General features: G+C 36.8%; 1 protein-coding gene across 1 annotated transcript in view; it reads right to left on the bottom strand.

The window, feature by feature from the left end:
* Positions 1-11,179, bottom strand: part of LOC148515059 (asialoglycoprotein receptor 1-like) — a 77,325-nt gene extending 66,146 nt beyond the window's left edge. The window contains exon 1 of the mRNA XM_088480526.1: positions 11,122-11,179. Coding sequence (XP_088336652.1) covers positions 11,122-11,179 — 58 coding nt within the window. The remainder of the gene's footprint in view (positions 1-11,121) is intronic.
* Between the last annotated feature and the right edge of the window lie 9,409 nt (positions 11,180-20,588).

The raw sequence follows: 20,588 nt of genomic DNA, 5'->3' as shown, positions 1-20,588 counted from the left end.
GAGGAAGTTAAGATAGCGATAGAGGGGTTAAACTCCAAAAAATCTCCAGGACCGGATGGTTTAACATCTGAATTGTATAAGACCTTTTCAGACCTCTTAATTCCTCGCCTTGTGGAAGTATTTAATGAGAGCCTGGATGAGGGAGTCCTCCCTCCTTCCATGAGGTTATCTGCCCTTATACTACTGTCTAAAGGAAAGGATCCGTCCCGTATTGAGAACTGGCGCCCCATAGCCCTTCTTAATACAGACAGGAAGATTTTGGCAAAGGTACTGTTCAATAGGCTATCGGAATTTTCTGAGCTGTTGCTTTCCCCATCTCAGCACTGTACGGTGAAGGGACGTAGCACCTTTAGTGCTGTCCTAGGTATCCGGGAGGTCATTGAGCAGTGCAGGGCTGAGAAGTGTGGAAAGTATTTACTGGCATTGGATCAATCTAAGGCTTTTGATCGGGTAAACCATGAGTACCTTTGGGCCCTACTGAAAAGGTATGGTCTTCCAGAGCGGGTGGTGAATTGGCTGCAGGCTATTTATCATCAGGCCGAGAGCTTCCCACTTGTAAATGGTTGGGTGGGTCCCACTTTTGGGGTAGGCTCTGGTGTTCGTCAGGGATGCCCCCTGAGCCCCCTCCTATATGTTTTTGCGATTGACCCCTTCGTCAGAAGGGTAGAGAGCGGAACTGTGGGTGGGGTGCAGCTGAGCCCAGAGTTTCCGCTAAAGGTGGTGGCCTACGCCGATGATGTCATGGTGGTTCTCTCCTCACGGATAGAGGCCCGTGATGTGGAACATCTTATCTGTGAATACTCTGAAGCCTCGTGCTCCAGGGTAAACCATGAAAAGTGTGAAGTTTTCTGGATGGGGGAGGAGGGTGATGAATTTTGCCTTCCGGACAGCTTCCCTCGGGCCAGTCAGCAGATTAAAATTCTAGGCATAACATTTGACCATGGTGACTATGCCTCCCTAAATTGGGATAAGAAGCTGGAAGATGCTACCAAGAAGGTAGAGAGCTGGAAGAGATGGAAGTTATCTCTGAGGGAAAGGGTTGACTTGTGTAAGACTTACTTGATTCCGATTTTTTTATATGTCAGTTATGTGTGTTTTTTGCCTCAATCTATGTGGTCCAGATTGAATTCCTTGTTTTTCCTTCTTTTGTGGGGAAATGGGGTCAATATTGTCAGGAGAAACATCACCTACAGACCGAGGAAAGACGGGGGTTTAAATATGGTAAACCCCGTTGTCTTTTTTGTAACAGCCTTTTTAAAATTTAATCTTGGGAGTTTGATTTTAGATGCTCCCCCTCGGTGGGTAGAGGGATTTAGATTCTGGATGTTCCCCTTCCTCAGGTTGTGGCTAGAGGGTGACCAGGTGAAAAGCTTTCGGATTCAGTGTGGTTACCTCCCGATCTACGTCATCCAGAGTTTGAAGGTGATGAGGCTTTTTGGCATGGTGGTGAGTGAAGTCAAAATCTTCTCTAGAAGGGAGTTGGAGAGAAGAATTTTGCAGACTCACTTCCATGACCAGCTGTCCTGGAGGGACTGTCCGAGTGATGTCGCTTCGGCCGGGTTAGCTCTGTTAAATTCACAGAGGATACCGCAGAAGTTTAGAGACATTGCTTGGCTCTCTTTTCACGGAAGACTTTATGTTGGGGAGAATCTCAGGTGGAAGAGTGTCAATGATCGTGGTTGCCCACGGGAGGAGTGTCCAGGGGTGGTGGAGACGATGGACCACTTTCTGCTTGAGTGTCCCTTTAATGTAAAGGTTTATGAGGAGGTGTCAAAAGCCATTGGCATTCCGTGCCTTTCGGGGCTTAGTTACCCTGAGTGGGTTTATGGGGTAGTCAGAAGATATGGTGGATTTAATTTAGTCACGATTTATTTAGTTAGTTTAGCAGTTAGATTTCACACGTGGACCGCACGGTGTCAGGTGTCCATAAGGAAAAAGGTCCTCCCCTATAGAAATGTGGTGGGTTTGATTCTTCAAGAGGTGAGAAGGATGATGGATCTGGATAGGGAGGGGTTGGATGCTGTCGGCTGGTCTCGTCGGTGGGGCCAGTTGAAACCCCCTTGAGTGGGTGGCAAACAGTCTCTCTGAATTCCAGCTTTGGGTTTTCTTTTCTCTTTTTTCACTCCCTTGTAGATGGTTTTTTGAAGTATTTTGTTTAATTTGTGGAAAGGTTTGCATACATCTGCATGTAGGTGTTGGTGATGGGTAATATAGCTTAGGGTTTGATGTATGATTTAGATAGTTTCCTTTTACTTGAGGTGGTTTCTAAATCCTTGCTTAGTTTTCCCTTGCAGGTGGTGGATTGTATATAGGTAGTAGGGTAGATAAGTGTTTGTATTAGTATAGGAAAGTATAATATGAAGTAATATTATGTATTTTTTTTGCCTTTTTTATTAAGTTTTTGATTTTATGTAATTATTTATTTACATTTTATGTATTTATTATTATTATACTTGTTGCAAGTTTTAATAAAACGAAGCATGACCTATACTACTCACACTGGTACACCCTCACACCTACCTTACTCCCACCTATACTACTCACACTGGTACACCCTCACACCTCCCCTACTCCCACCCATACTACTCACACTGGTACATCCTCACACCTCCCCTACTCCCACCTATCCTGGGGGTGGAGACTCTGCAGTGTGTGCTGTCTGAGCTGTGAGGAGGTTGTGTGGAGGAGAGCTCTAGCTGCTGCAGGTGTGTCCCGTGTCTGCAGGGAGACTCCCTGCTGGCTTCCCCAGGGGATGGATCCTCCTGGGGGAGAGTGCTCCCGACGTTCAGCCCGTGGCTCGGGCTCTAAAGCAAAAGCCAAAGCAAAGACTCGTGGTGTCCGGATAACTAGTGCGGCAGGCCAGTCCGGATCATCAGGAAGCAGCATGAGTGACAGTGGAGGTAATATCATCAGCCCGGCTTCTGTGCAGTTGGAACCACAGCTTGTTCCCCCTATATCTGAGGGTGCTCCCCTATGTGATGGAACTAAGGGTCGAGCAGTGCTGGAAGCTACCTACCCTGTCGGTGTGGGCCCAGTGACGAAACTGGAGCCACAGTCGGATTCCCACAAACTCTGCCTGGGTGCTCCCCTGTGTGATGTAACACAGGGTGGAGTGACAGCAGCTACTGTCTGCCCAGGGGGTAGTGAAGTATGTGGGGGGGTGAAGCCCCTTGATGCCTTGGAGAATGTTCCTGGATCCCCTGGTGATACTGGGGATGAAGAGGAAGATGAGGAGGAGGAGGAGGAGGAGGAATCATTTGATAGCTTCTCTATAGAGGAATTACAAAGAGAGGCAAAGCGTATACAGACCAGAATTAATGATAAGAAGAAAAAAAGAAATACCTGCTATAAATGGGAGAAACCAGTGTTAAAAGAAGTGATTGAAACCCTTTCTGTGACTCTGGGAAGGGTTAAAAGTAAATTGCAAGAAAAGCGCTTGGAAAAAAAGGAAAAGCAGATGCAAGCAGCAGTGAATGGGTTACCAGTTCATGTAAAGGTCCAATCAAGGCCGACACCCATGGAGACAGGTGTTACAGGTGTATCTGGTGATTGTAGCAGCAGCATCCCACAGCCTGTCTGTGCAACTGAAAGTGAAAGAAACCTCCAGCTGATGTCCAGGTAACTGGGGAGATGCTGGACAAAGCAAATGAACAGACTGCAGAGATGTCAGAGGTGCCGGTCACATCAGAAGCTGAAGGTAATGAGGTACTTGTTACTGCACTGACTCAGGGAGACAATGATCCCTGTATAATACAGTCTGCAGAGATGTCAGAGGTGCCGGTCACATCAGAAGCTGAAGGTAATGAGGTACTTGTTACTGCACTGAGGGCCTGATTCAGAGCCGCTCGTAAGTGGCTGCTCGTTCGCTCCGAGTGATGTTCGCACATGTGCGCATGCATATGGGTCGAAATGCGCATGCGCCAATCAGTCATTGCGGTCAGAAATCGTGTGCTCGTAACACAGCGAGGGGCTACTAATTTGAGTGACAGACTGAGGTGTTTGTGGGTGGTAACAGGGGAAGGGGCTTGAAAACGGGGAGTGAAGATCCAAACGCAGGCGTGCCAATCGGTCAAAACGGGCGTTTTAAGGGTGTGCATAATTAACAAAGCAGTGTCATCGACTACATCACTTAGTTGTTTCTTAGCCTGAACTGTTCGCATGATTGTGGTAGGAAAATGCTACCACAAGCACTGCGAGCAGTTCAGACGCCTTTCGATGTACTCGATTAATCTAATAAATAGCGGAGATGACGTATGATGCGAGCGGCCAGGGGGCGTCTTTACAAAATAGCGAGCGCATGTTTCGGACACTCGCTCAGACATAGAGGCGTCAACAGACTGCAAAGAGCGAGCGCTCAATTTAAATATCCGGCCCCTTTTTCAGAACGCGCGTCCGCAAATAGCGTCCGGCTCTGAATCAGGCCCTGACTCAGGGTGACACTGATCCCTGTATAATACAGGCTGCTGTGGATGAACTGATAGAGGAGGATAACACATTAGAATTCCAGCTACAAATGCAACTAATAAAAGCACATTTAGCAATATCTGAGAATGAAGAAAGGATAAAGCTTAAACAGGGAAATGTGAACAGTAAATCAGTAAGACTGATGGGATGAACAATACACAAAATGTTTCTAATACTGATAATGTGACAATGCAGCTTGCACAAGGTATGCCTGTAGATAGGAGTACCTTCTCTGATGGGGCAAAGGAAGTGATTCAGGGGCCTATTCATCAATACTAAAATAACGTTTTTAAGGACAGTTATTTTGGTATTCATGAACAGACTTAGCACAGGATATATCACAGATATCTCCTTGCTAAGTTCCCCTGCGTTAATTTCCACACTCCCCATACATTAGTACATTAGTACAGGGATATTAGTACATTAGTATGGGTACATTAGTACATTAGTATGGGAACATTAGTACATTAGTATGGGAACATTAGTACATTACTACATTAGTATGGGAACATTAGTACATTAGTATGGGAATATTAGTACATTAGTACATTAGTACAGGGATATTAGTACATTAGTACAGGGATATTAGTACATTAGTACATTAGTATGGGAACATTAGTACATTATTACATTAGTATGGGAATATTAGTACATTAGTACATTAGTATGGGAATATTAGTACATTAGTACAGGGATATTAGTACATTAGTATGGGTACATTAGTACATTAGTATGGGTACATTAGTACATTAGTACATTAGTATGGGGATATTAGTACATTAGTATTACTACATTAGTATGGGGATATTAGTACATTAGTACATTAGTATGGGGATGTGGAAATTATGGTATTCATCAAATTCCGAAAACTATGAATTTTCGGAATTTGATGCAGTTACTATTCGCCACTGTGAGGTGGCGAATAGCAGAATCCACTAACCTGTATCTGCGTGTGCAGGTCCCCCGACGAGTCCCTCCGGCGCTCTGCTCCGTCCTCAGGCTCCGGAGGCTGGTCAGACATGTGTGCTCCCCAGCAGAGCAAAAGAAAGTTTAGAAAAAGAAAAAAAAAAATGTTTTTTTCCTAATCTGTCATGTGGTCTGGTGGGAAACCACATGACAGCGCAGCAGGACGGAGCCGGAGGCTGCTGCACGGACAGGTAAGTCGGGGGGGGGGGAAGGTGAGCGGAGCGGGGAGGGTGGTGGGGTACGAAACTTAACGCATCTGTAGGCAGTGCTGCGCATGCGCTGGTTTTACAGATGTAACAGCGCATGCGCAGCACTGTTTCCAGACGCGATAAGGTAGTGAAGGCAGGAAAAGTATCTATTTCCCGAAAAGCTGTCATCGCAAAAATGACAGGTACCAGAATAGATACTTATGGAGAGGAGGAATGATGAATTCCACCTATAATTAGGTAGAACTCCATGAGAGTTCTAAAGCTAATTATCTCCAGAGAATGTTTAGGTTTAATGAATAGGCCCCTCAGTCTGTGTATGGGCAGATAGATGCCAGGTTAAGATCTGCAGCTGAATTAATCAGTAATGAAGAGATGAGAAATGACAAATAATATGACTGTGTTTAATTCTGTACATAAAACTACAAATGATAATGTGCAAACTGTCTTATACTAATATGGTGGTAGCTCCACGTGTGACAAGGAATGTTCCCCTGATAACAGCTGGGCCTGGTCAGGTCAGTAAAAAGAGAAACCTCTTACAGTTTATATGGGCAGGGACAGGGGAGGTTCCAACGAAAGAAGTTTTTCTAGGAATGATATGTATCCCTGGTTTCCGTGCCTCAGACCTGTATGCCTGCATCCATCCTATAAAGACACCTGACTTTGATGTAAGCTTTTTGTCCTACCAGGGCCTACAGGATTTTTGGGCTAAGTGGCCAGCATGAAGGTCCTTCGCACCATATAGTAGCTATAAAACAAACCTTGTTACTAAACAGGATAAAGTTAAACTAACACTCTCGGTGAGGAATTAATAAATACCTGCCCAGGACATTCTATTCTGGTTGTCCAGATTTTGTACTGTTCAATCCAATCTAATTAAAGTTGGGATTACAATGGGGGTCTGGGGAGGTGCTTGGTCGGCCATGGTACTGCTAGAAAGTATGGACAGAGGTTTTTTACATGTGCCTTCTGCGGCTTATATTGTCCGTGATCGCGTCCAGTGTTTTTACCCTGGTCAGCTGCGCACTTGCTTTAGATGTGGAGACTTTCACCACATGAGTAGCGACTGTGATGTCACCAAATGTACATTATGCGGGAATATTGGACATGTGTCTAGAGATTGTAATGATGTCAAATGTAATTTGTGTGGGGAGGAGGAAGGCCACCTCTATATCAGGTGTCCCTGGGCAAGTCACAACATAGAGAGTGAGCGACATCAGAGGGAGGAGACCACTAGGAAAGAGAAGGAGGGTCCAGTGAAAGAAAAATAAATTATCTTTGTGGGAGTAATAACCAGGGCTGCTAAATGTAGATAAGGAAGATAATTTCCAAAAGGTGAGAAAAGCGGGGGGGAAAAGAGAGAGGGTATGTAGTTGGGAATCTTGTGGACCTAATCCTGACAGCCAGCTTCCCGACTCCTTAATCCCAGCGAGGGTTAAATGACAGGCATCTAAATCTAGACGCCTGTCATTTTACTGATGCCGGGAGACCGGCGCCCAGCATCCCGATTGAAGTGATGCCGAGCGCGGACAGCTGCGGGGGGAGAGGGTTAGGTTTAGGGCTCCCTGGGGGGATTAAGGGTTAGGCTAGGTGGAGGGAGGGTTAGGGAAGAAGAAGAAGAAGAAGAGGAAGAAGAAGAAGAAGAAGAAGAGGAGGAAGAGGAGGAAGAGGAGGAAGAAGAGGAAGAAGAGGAAGAATTATTTGCCCCCAAAGTTAGTAAGAGAAAGGCAAAGCAGGGAGACAAAACATCTGTAGATGAAAAAGGTAAAAGAAGGGAACAGGTAGAACAGGCTGAGAGTGGGGAAAGTAGTGTGGATGAGGGATTAGAGGGGAACCCAATGTGGACAGAATTAGAAGAAAAGGAGGTGACTAGACATTTAAGGGTAGAAAGCAGGAATCGCTTGGACGTCCTCCACAGGGTGAGGAGTAAGTGGAGGCCTGGGCCTTCCTAATGGTCTCTCGCGGCTGAGCTGTACATTGGGGTGGCAGTACTTAGCTGTACACAGGGTGAGGAGTAAGTGGAGGCGTGGGCCTTCCTAATGGTCTCTCGCGGCTGAGCTGTACATTGGGGTGGCAGTACTTAGCTGTACACAGGGTGAGGAGTAAGTGGAGGCCTGGGCCTTCCTAATGGTGTCTCGTGGCTGAGCTGTACATTGGGGTGGCAGTACTTAGCTGTGTACAGGGTGAGGAGTAAGTGGAGGCCTGGGCCTTCCTAATGGTCTCTCGCGGCTGAGCTGTACATTGGGGTGGCAGTACTTAGCTGTACACAGGGTGAGGAGTAAGTGGAGGCGTGGGCCTTCCTAATGGTCTCTCGCGGCTGAGCTGTACATTGGGGTGGCAGTACTTAGCTGTACACAGGGTTATAGAATTACAGGCAGGTAGATGTATGATTTCAGATGTCAACCTTAAACTCACCCATAGCACTGCCCCACTCACCATTAGTTTTTATTTCTGCATTTCTTGTACACTTTCTATGTCCCTGTTAGATAAACTGATTTTTTTTTTTTTTTTTAATGAAAGTTTCCTTATGGTTGTTTATAGTTTGAGGTCCATATTATACATATATTATACGTACATTTTCCTCCAGCTGGAAACCTCATTTTATCATCTACAGTAAACATGTGCACTTGAACGTCTGTGTACTAACGGCCATGGCTATTCCTCCCATCATGCTCTATTATGCTGAATCTGCGACTTTGCTGATAGGTTGTACCAATTCCTTTGTAACAAAAGTCACATATTGATGTCTCTGGTACACTGTGTACGGCTTTGTACATAACTACAGTACAAAGTGACTGAGACGCAATAAGCACACACTGCGCTATCCGTGACAGAGCTGCTCAACTACGCCAAGCACCTTATAGCGTAAGGCTCCTGTGTATGGGTCGGGAATCTATTTACTTATCTGGGAGTAAATTCTACCTCGTAACTTATCAAGCCTTTAATATTGTAATTACACTCCTATAATTAAGAATATGTCAGATGAGCTGGAGGGTTGGAAAGACTTGCCCTTGTCTTATCTGGGTCGCTATAACTTGATAAAGATGATCTACTTTCTGCGACTTATGTATCTGATCCAAGCCCTTCCCCTGTCTATAACAATAAAAGACCTACAACATCTGTATAAGATTTTTAAGAAATTAATTTGGCATGAAAAAGATCAGTCTGTTAAAATTACAACAATCCAAGTTAAATGAAGGGATTGGATTTCCCGATGTGTAATAGAGCGGCAATGCTTAGTTATAGACTGGATCCAGGGCTACAACAATTGTGCCAATACTTCCCTCGAAAGGGAAGTTTGTAGAACAGGGGAAACTACTGTCCTACCTCCACCTCCACGATCAGGAAGTCTCCTCATATTTAAGGGATAATCCATTGTTATGGAATGGCATATTATAAGAAATAAAGCAGGATTAAATCTTTGTTTCTTCCGTTCTTAAGCAACCCTGACTTCCAAAATGGTTTAGCGGCTTAGCCATTTACGATTTGGCAGGTGGGTGGCATTACTAACTTGGGTTGTTTGGTGAATAGAGACTCGATTCACGTACTTGTATATGACACTTTAATGGGTTATCCCTTGGCTTTCCTGCAGGCCAAACATTATATTCTGTGGTTGGGGTATTTTCAGATAAAGACTGGGACAATGCAGTGGATACCCTTTTGTCTTGACCTCTTATACTTATGAAGGCCATCTCAATTTATTATCAGCATTTCCAAGTGAGTCTGGATCACTCATCCTCGTCAAGTGTATAAATTCCTCCTGTAGAATTCTTACCTCTTCCTTGTACACGGAAATGTTCTTAATTTTCGTAGGGCATATCTGTCACCACACAGGAGCTGTCTCATGGGACGCTCTCCCTCTCATTCCTTATAGATGCAGTGAGGGTTATGCAGATTTCTATCATGGTTTTTGGTCACTAATCAGGAGGTTTTGGCTTCAAGTAAAAAAATATTCTGAGGCCTCTTTACTTAATTATATTCCTTTCATGGCAGAATGGGCAATATTTGGCCTTATCCCTGCTGGTGTGAAGGTAAGTAAAGGGGGTAAAAGTTTACTCTTAGCAGATAGCGCTGCGGACCGAAAAACAATATTGCATGAATGGATTTCCCCATCCCCTCCATCATTTTTATTATGTAATTCCAAACTTTTTTACCTATTCCATATGGACTGGACAGACGTAACGTTAGATAAAGAATCCAAAGTTTCTCACCATGTGGGAGAGTTACATATCTACTCTATCTCCGGAAATGAGAAGTCAAATACATCGGCGCCTTAAAAACACATCCTGGGACTTAGGGCCTGATTCAGAGCCGGACGCTATTTGCGCTCGCTCGTCCAGAAAAAGGGGCTGGCTATTTAAATTGACCGTTCGCTCTTTGCGGTCTGTTTACGCCTCTATGTCTGAACGAACGAACAAAACATGCAGACGTTATTTTGTAAAAAACGCCCCCTGGCCGCTCGCATCATACGTCATCTCCGCTATTTATTAGATTAATCGAGTACATCGAAAGGCGAATTAACTGCTCGCTATTCTTGTGGTAGCATTTTCCTGCCGCAATCATGCGAGCAGTTCTGGCTAAAAGACAACCAAGTGACGTGGCCGATGACGCAGCTTTGTTAATTATGCACACCCTTAAAACGCCTGTTTTGACAGTTTGGCACGCCTGCGTTCGGATCTCCTCTCCCCGTTTTCAAGCACCTTCCCCTGTTACCACCCACAAATGCCTCATCCTGTCACTCAAATTATCAGGCATTCGCTATTTTGCGAGCACACAATTTTCGACCGCACTGACTGGTTCGCGCATGCGTATAACAACCCATACGCATGCGCAGATGTGCGAACATCGCTCGGAGCGAACGAGCGGCCGCTTACGAGCGGCTCTCAATCAGGTCCTTATTACGTGTACTGGCTAATGATCCTCCAATAGATTTTGTGTCCACTACTGGCTGAGATCTTACATTTTTGGTGGTGGCTGGGCTTTGCAGTACCTCGGGGTGTATGGGCAGAGAGAGAGTATTTTTATTTCTTTATTTTTTACATTTTTTTTCCTTTTTCTTTTCTCTCTTGGTTCTCTATAGGCTATTATAATTTTGCTGTACAATGTTTCGGTAATTGTTATTTATATGTCCGCCTTATATTGTGTCTCAGAAATCCTTCCAGATACAGTATATAAATTGAAACTGTTATAACTTTGTTGTATAATGTATTAATAATGGTTATTATTCAAATTAACAATGTTCACTGTATACTCTGTCAGGAATTCTTATAGATACTGCTCAGCTAATCTCCTTCTGTGTCTTTGCTGAGATTGTCACTGAGACACTGATTACTCTGTGTAATGTATAACTGATACAATGCTTCAATGAAAATAATATATATATGATATTAGCTGCTATGTATGAGGACACGTCTGTAACATTTAGGGGAGCTCCTCAGTTATCCTGTCTCTCTTCTATGTGTTTCTGGATCCCCTCATTTACCTGCACTTTCACCTGCAGTGTTCTGTATCAACTGTAGATCTTGATAGTCCTTTGACATCTCCTGGGGAAGGATGAACAAGGTATTAGATAATACTCCTAACATTACTACTGTATACAATATTATAACATACTCCTAACATTACTACTGTATACATTATTATAACATACTCCTGACATTACTACTGTATACATTATTATAACATACTCCTAACATTACTACTGTATACATTATTATAACATACTCCTGACATTACTACTGTATACATTATTATAACATACTCCTAACATTACTACTGTATACATTATTATAACATACTCCTGACATTACTACTGTATACATTATTATAACATACTCCTAACACTACTACTGTATACATTATTATAACATACTCCTGACATTACTACTGTATACATTATTATAACATACTCCTAACATTACTACTGTATACATTATTATAACATACTCATGACATTACTACTGTATACATTATTATAACATACTCCTGACATTACTACTGTATACAATATTAAAACATACTCCTGACATTACTACTGTATACATTATTATAACATACTCCTGACATTACTACTATGTATACAATATTATAACATACTCCTGACATTACTATATATACATTATTATAACATACTCCTGACATTACTACTGTATACATTATTATAACATACTCCTAACATTACTACTGTATACATTATTATAACATGCTCCTAACATTACTACTGTGTACATTATTATAACATACTTCTAACATTACTACTCTATACATTATTATAACATACTCCTAACATTATTACTGTATACAATATTATAACATACTCCTAACATTACTACTCTATACATTATTATAACATACTCCTGACATTACTACTGTGCATACATTATAACATACCCCTGACATTACTACTGTACACAATATTATAACATACTCCTGACATTACTACTGTATACATTATTATGACATACTCCTGACATTACTACTGTATACATTATTATAACATACTCCTGACATTACTACTGTATACATTATTATAACATACTCCTGACATAACTACTGTATACAATCTTAGAACATACTCCTGGCGTTACTGCGTTACTACTGTATACATTATTATAACATACTCCTGACATTACTACTGTGTATACAATATTATAACATACTCCTGACATTACTACTGTATACATTATTATAACATACTCCTGACATTACTACTGTGTATACAATATTATAACATACTCCTGACATTACTACTATATACATTATTATAACATACTCCTGACATTACTACTGTATACATTATTATAACATACTCCTAACATTACTACTGTATACATTATTATAACATACCCCTGACATTACTACTCTATACATTATTATAACATACTCCTGACATTACTACTGTGTACATTATTATAACATACTTCTAACATTACTACTGTATACATTATTATAACATACTCCTGACATTACTACTGTATACATTATTATAACATACTCCTGACATTACTACTGTGTACATCATTATAACATACTTCTAACATTACTACTCTATACATTATTATAACATACTCCTAACATTACTACTGTATACAATATTATAACATACTCCTAACATTACTACTCTATACATTATTATAACATACCCCTGACATTACTACAGTGCATACATTATAACATACCCCTGACATTACTACTGTATACTATATTATAACATACTCCTGACTTTACTACTGTATACATTATTATAACATACCCCTGACATTACTACTGTGTATACATTATTATAACATACTCCTGACATTACTACTGTATACATTATTATAACATACTCCTAACATTACTACTGTATACATTATTATAACATACTCCTGACATTACTACTGTATACATTATTATAACATACTCCTAACATTACTACTGTATACATTATTATAACATACTCATGACATTACTACTGTATACATTATTATAACATACCCCTGACATTACTACTGTATACAATATTATAACATACTCCTGACATTACTACTATATACATTATTATAACATACTCCTGACATTACTACTGTATACATTATTATAACATACTCCTGACATTACTACTGTATACATTTTTATAACATACTCCTGACATTACTACTGTGTATACATTATTATAACATACTCCTGACATTACTACTGTATACAATATTAGAACATACTCCTGGCGTTACTGCGTTACTACTGTATACATTATTATAACATACTCCTGACATTACTACTGTGTATACAATATTATAACATACTCCTGACATTACTACTGTATACAATATTATAACATACTCCTGACATTACTACTGTAAACATTATTATAACATACTCCTGACATTACTACTGTGTATACAATATTATAACATACTCCTGACATTACTACTATATACATTATTATAACATACTCCTGATATTACTACTGTATACATTATTAGAACATACTCCTAACATTACTACTGTATACATTATTATACCATACTCCTAACATTACTACTGTGTACATTATTATAACATACTTCTAACATTACTAATCTATACATTATTATAACATACTCCTAACATTACTACTGTATACAATATTATAACATACTCCTAACATTACTACTGTAAACATTATTATAACATACCCCTGACATTACTACTCTATACATTATTATAACATACTCCTGACAATACTACTGTGTACATTATTATAACATACTTCTAACATTACTACTGTATACATTATTATAACATACTCCTGACATTACTACTGTATACATTATTATAACATACTCCTGACATTACTACTGTATACAATATTATAACATACTCCTGACATTACTACTGTATACATTATTATAACATACTCCTGACATTACTACTGTGTACATTATTATAACATACTTCTAACATTACTACTGTATACATTATTATAACATACTCCTAACATTACTACTCTATACATTATTATAACATACCCCTGACATTACTACTGTGCATACATTATAACATACCCCTGACATTACTACTGTATACAATATTATAACATACTCCTGACATTACTACTGTATACATTATTATAACATACCCCTGACATTACTACTGTGTATACATTATTATAACATACTCCTGACATTACTACTGTATACATTATTATAACATACCCCTGACATTACTACTGTGTATACATTATTATAACATACTCCTGACATTACTACTGTATACAATATTATAACATACTCCTGACATTACTACTTTATACATTATTATAACATACTCCTGACATTACTACTCTATACATTATTATAACATACCCCTGACATTACTACTGTATACAATATTATAACATTCTCCTGACATTACTACTGTATACATTATTATAACATACCCCTGACATTACTACTGTTTACAATATTATAACATACTCCTGACATTACTACTGTGTATACATTATTATAACATACTTCTGACATTACTACTGTGTATACATTATTATAACATACTCCTGACATTACTACTGTATACAATATTATAACATACTCCAGGCATTACTACTGTATACATTATTATAACATACTCCTGACATTACTACTGTGTATACATTATTATAACATACTCCTGACATTACTACTGTATACATTATTATAAGATACCCCTGACATTACTACTGTCTACAATATTATAACATACTCCTGACATTACTACTGTGTATACATTATTATAACATACTCCTGATATTACTACTGTGTATACATTATTATAACATACTCCTGACATTACTACTGTGTACAATATTATAACATACTCCTGACATTACTACTGTATACAATATTAGAACATACTCCTGACATTACTACTGTATACATTATTATAACATACTCCTGACATTACTACTGTGTATACAATATTATAACATACTCCTGACATTACTACTATATACATTATTATAACATACTCCTGACATTACTACTGTATACATTATTATAACATACTCCTGACATTACTACTGTATACATTATTATAACATACTCCTAACATTACTACTGTATACATTATTATAACATACTCCTGACATTACTACTGTATACATTATTATAACATACCCCTGACATTACTACTGTATACAATATTATAACATACTCCTGACATTACTACTATATACATTATTATAACATACTCCTAACATTACTACTGTATACATTATTATAACATACTCCTGACATTACTACTATATACATTATTATAACATACCCCTGACATCACTTCTGTGTATACATTATTATAACATACTCCTGACAATACTACTGTATACAATATTAGAACATACTCCTGGCGTTACTGCGTTACTACTGTATACATTATTATAACATACTCCTGACATTACTACTGTGTATACAATATTATAACATACTCCTGACATTACTACTGTATACATTATTATAACATACTCCTGACATTACTACTATGTATACAATATTATAACATACTCCTGACATTACTATATATACATTATTATAACATACTCCTGACATTACTACTGTATACATTATTATAACATACTCCTAACATTACTACTGTATACATTATTATAACATACTCCTAACATTACTACTGTGTACATTATTATAACATACTTCTAACATTACTACTCTATACATTATTATAACATACTCCTAACATTATTACTGTATACAATATTATAACATACTCCTAACATTACTACTCTATACATTATTATAACATACTCCTGACATTACTACTGTGCATACATTATAACATACCCCTGACATTACTACTGTACACAATATTATAACATACTCCTGACATTACTACTGTATACATTATTATGACATACTCCTGACATTACTACTGTATACATTATTATAACATACTCCTGACAGTACTACTGTATACATTATTATAACATACTCCTGATATAACTACTGTATACAATCTTAGAACATACTCCTGGCGTTACTGCGTTACTACTGTATACATTATTATAACTTACTCCTGACATTACTACTGTGTATACAATATTATAACATACTCCTGACATTACTACTGTATACATTATTATAACATACTCCTGACATTACTACTGTGTATACAATATTATAACATACTCCTGACATTACTACTATATACATTATTATAACATACCCCTGACATTACTACTGTATACATTATTATAACATACCCCTGACATTACTACTGTGTATACATTATTATAACATACTCCTGACATTACTACTGTATACATTATTATAACATACTCCTAACATTACTACTGTATACATTATTATTACATACTCCTGACATTACTACTGTATACATCATTATAACATACTCCTGACATTACTACTGTATACATTATTATAACATACCCCTGACATTACTACTGTATACATTATTATAACATACCCCTGACATTACTACTGTATACATTATTATAACATACTCCTGACATTACTACTGTATACATTATTATAACATACCCCTGACATTACTACTGTATACATTATTATAACATACCCCTGACATTACTACTGTGTATACATTATTATAACATACTCCTGACATTACTACTGTATACATTATTATAACATACTCCTAACATTACTACTGTATACATTATTATAACATACTCCTGACATTACTACTGTATACATTATTATAACATACTCCTAACATTACTACTGTATACATTATTATAACATACTCATGACATTACTACTGTATACATTATTATAACATACCCCTGACATTACTACTGTATACAATATTATAACATACTCCTGACATTACTACTATATACATTATTATAACATACTCCTGACATTACTACTGTATACAATATTATAACATACTCCTGACATTACTACTGTATACATTATTATAACATACCCCTGACATTACTACTGTGTATACATTATTATAACATACTCCTGACATTACTACTGTATACATTATTATAACATACTCCTAACATTACTACTGTATACATTATTATAACATACTCCTGACATTACTACTGTATACATTATTATAACATACTCCTAACATTACTACTGTATACATTATTATAACATACTCATGACATTACTACTGTATACATTATTATAACATACCCCTGACATTACTACTGTATACAATATTATAACATACTCCTGACATTACTACTATATACATTATTATAACATACTCCTGACATTACTACTGTATACATTATTATAACATACTCCTGACATTACTACTGTATACATTTTTATAACATACTCCTGACATTACTACTGTGTATACATTATTATAACATACTCCTGATATTACTACTGTATACAATATTAGAACATACTCCTGGCGTTACTGAGTTACTACTGTATACATTATTATAACATACTCCTAACATTACTACTGTATACATTATTATAACATACTCCTAACATTACTACTCTATACATTATTATAACATACCCCTGACATTACTACTGTGCATACATTATAACATACCCCTGACATTACTACTGTGCATACATTATAACATACCCCTGACATTACTACTGTATACAATATTATAACATACTCCTGACATTACTACTGTATACATTATTATAACATACCCGTGACATTACTACTGTGTATACATTATTATAACATACTCCTGACATTACTACTGTATACATTATTATAACATACCCCAGACATTACTACTGTATACAATATTATAATTTTCTCCTGACATTACTAATGTATACATTATTATAACATACATCTGACATTACTACTGTATACAATATTATAACATACTCCTGACATTACTATTGTGTATACATTATTATAACATACTCCTGACATTACTACTGTGTATACATTATTATAACATACTCCTGACATTACTACTGTATACAATATTATAACATACTCCAGGCATTACTACTGTATACATTATTATAACATACTCCTGACATTACTACTGTGTATACATTATTATAACATACTCCTGACATTACTACTGTGAACAATATTATAACATACTCCTGACATTACTACTGTATACATTATTATAACATACCCCTGACATTACTACTGTATACAATATTATAACATACTCCTGGCATTACTACTGTGTATACATTATTATAACATACTCCTGACATTACTACTGTTTACAATATTATAACATACTCCAGGCATTACTACTGTATACATTATTATAACATCCTCCTGACATTACTACTGTATACATTATTATAACATACTCCTGACATTACTACTGTGTATACAATATTATAACATACTCCTGACATTACTTCTATATACATTATTATAACATACTCCTGATATTAATACTGTATACATTATTAGAACATACTCCTAACATTACTACTGTATACATTATTATTACATACTCCTAACATTACTACTGTGTACATTATTATAACATACTTCTAACATTACTACTCTATACATTATTATAACATACTCCTAACATTACTACTGTATACAATATTATAACATACTCCTAACATTACTACTGTAAACATTAATATAACATACCCCTGACATTACTACTCTATACATTATTATAACATACTCCTGACATTACTACTGTGTACATTATTATAACATTCTTCTAACATTACTACTGTATACATTATTATAACATACTCCTGACATTACTACTGTATACATTATTATAACATACTCCTGACATTACTACTGTGTACATTATTATAACATACTTCTAACATTACTACTCTATACATTATTATAACATACTCCTAACATTACTACTGTATACATTATTATAACATACTCCTAACATTACTACTCTATACATTATTATAACATACCCCTGACATTACTACTGTGCATACATTATAACATACCCCTGACATTACTACTGTATACAATATTATAACATACTCCTGTCATTACTACTGTATACATTATTATAACATACCCCTGACATTACTACTGTGTATACATTATTATAACATACTCCTGACATTACTACTGTATACATTATTATAACATACCCCAGACATTACTACTGTGTATACATTATTATAACATACTCCTGACATTACTACTGTATACAATATTATAACATACTCCTGACATTACTACTTTATACATTATTATAACATACTCCTGACATTACTACTCTATACATTATTATAACATACCCCTGACATTACTACTGTATACAATATTATAATTTTCTCCTGACATTACTACTGTATACATTATTATAACATACATCTGACATTACTACTGTATACAATATTATAACATACTCCTGACATTACTACTGTGTATACATTATTATAACATACTCCTGACATTACTACTGTGTATACATTATTATAACATACTCCTGACATTACTACTGTATACAATATTATAACATACTCCAGGCATTACTACTGTATACATTATTATAACATACTCCTGACATTACTACTGTGTATACATTATTATAACATACTCCTGACATTACTACTGTGTACAATATTATAACATACTCCTGACATTACTACTGTATACATTATTATAACATACCCCTGACATTACTACTGTATACAATATTATAACATACTCCTGGCATTACTACTGTGTATACATTATTATAACATACTCCTGACATTACTACTGTTTACAATATTATAACATACTCCAGGCATTACTACTGTATACAATATTATAACATACTCCTGACATTACTTCTGTATACATTATTATAACATACTCCTGACATTACTACTGTATACATTATTATAACATACTCCTGACATTACTACTGTATACAATATTATAACATACTCCTGACATTACTACTGTGTACATTATTATAACATACTCCTGACATTACTACTGTATACATTATTATAACATACTCCTGACATTACTACTGTATACTTAATATAACATACTCCTGACATTACTACTGTATACATTATTATAACATACCCCTGACATTACTACTGTATACAATATTATAACATACTCCTGACATTACTACTATATACATTATTATAACATACTCCTGACATTACTACTGTATACATTATTATAACATACTCCTGACATTACTACTGTATACAATATTATAACATACTCCTCACATTACTACTGTGTACATTATTATAACATACTCCTAACATTACTACTGTATACAATATTATAACATACTCCTGACATTACTACTGTATACAATATTATAACATACTCCTGACATTACTACTATATACATTATTATAACATACTCCTGACATTACTACTATATACATTATTATAACATACTCCTGACATTACTACTGTATACATTATTATAACATACTCCTGACATTACTACTGTATACAATATTATAACATACTCCTGACATTACTACTGTATACATTATTATAACATACTCCTGACATTACTACTGTATA

Source organism: Taudactylus pleione, unplaced genomic scaffold, assembly GCF_031769625.1.
Source record: "Taudactylus pleione unplaced genomic scaffold, aTauple2 ptg000255l, whole genome shotgun sequence".
Classification (NCBI taxonomy): Eukaryota; Metazoa; Chordata; class Amphibia; order Anura; family Myobatrachidae; genus Taudactylus; species Taudactylus pleione.
Note: the sequence above shows the minus strand (reverse complement) of the source record. Positions and strands in the feature narration are given on the sequence as shown.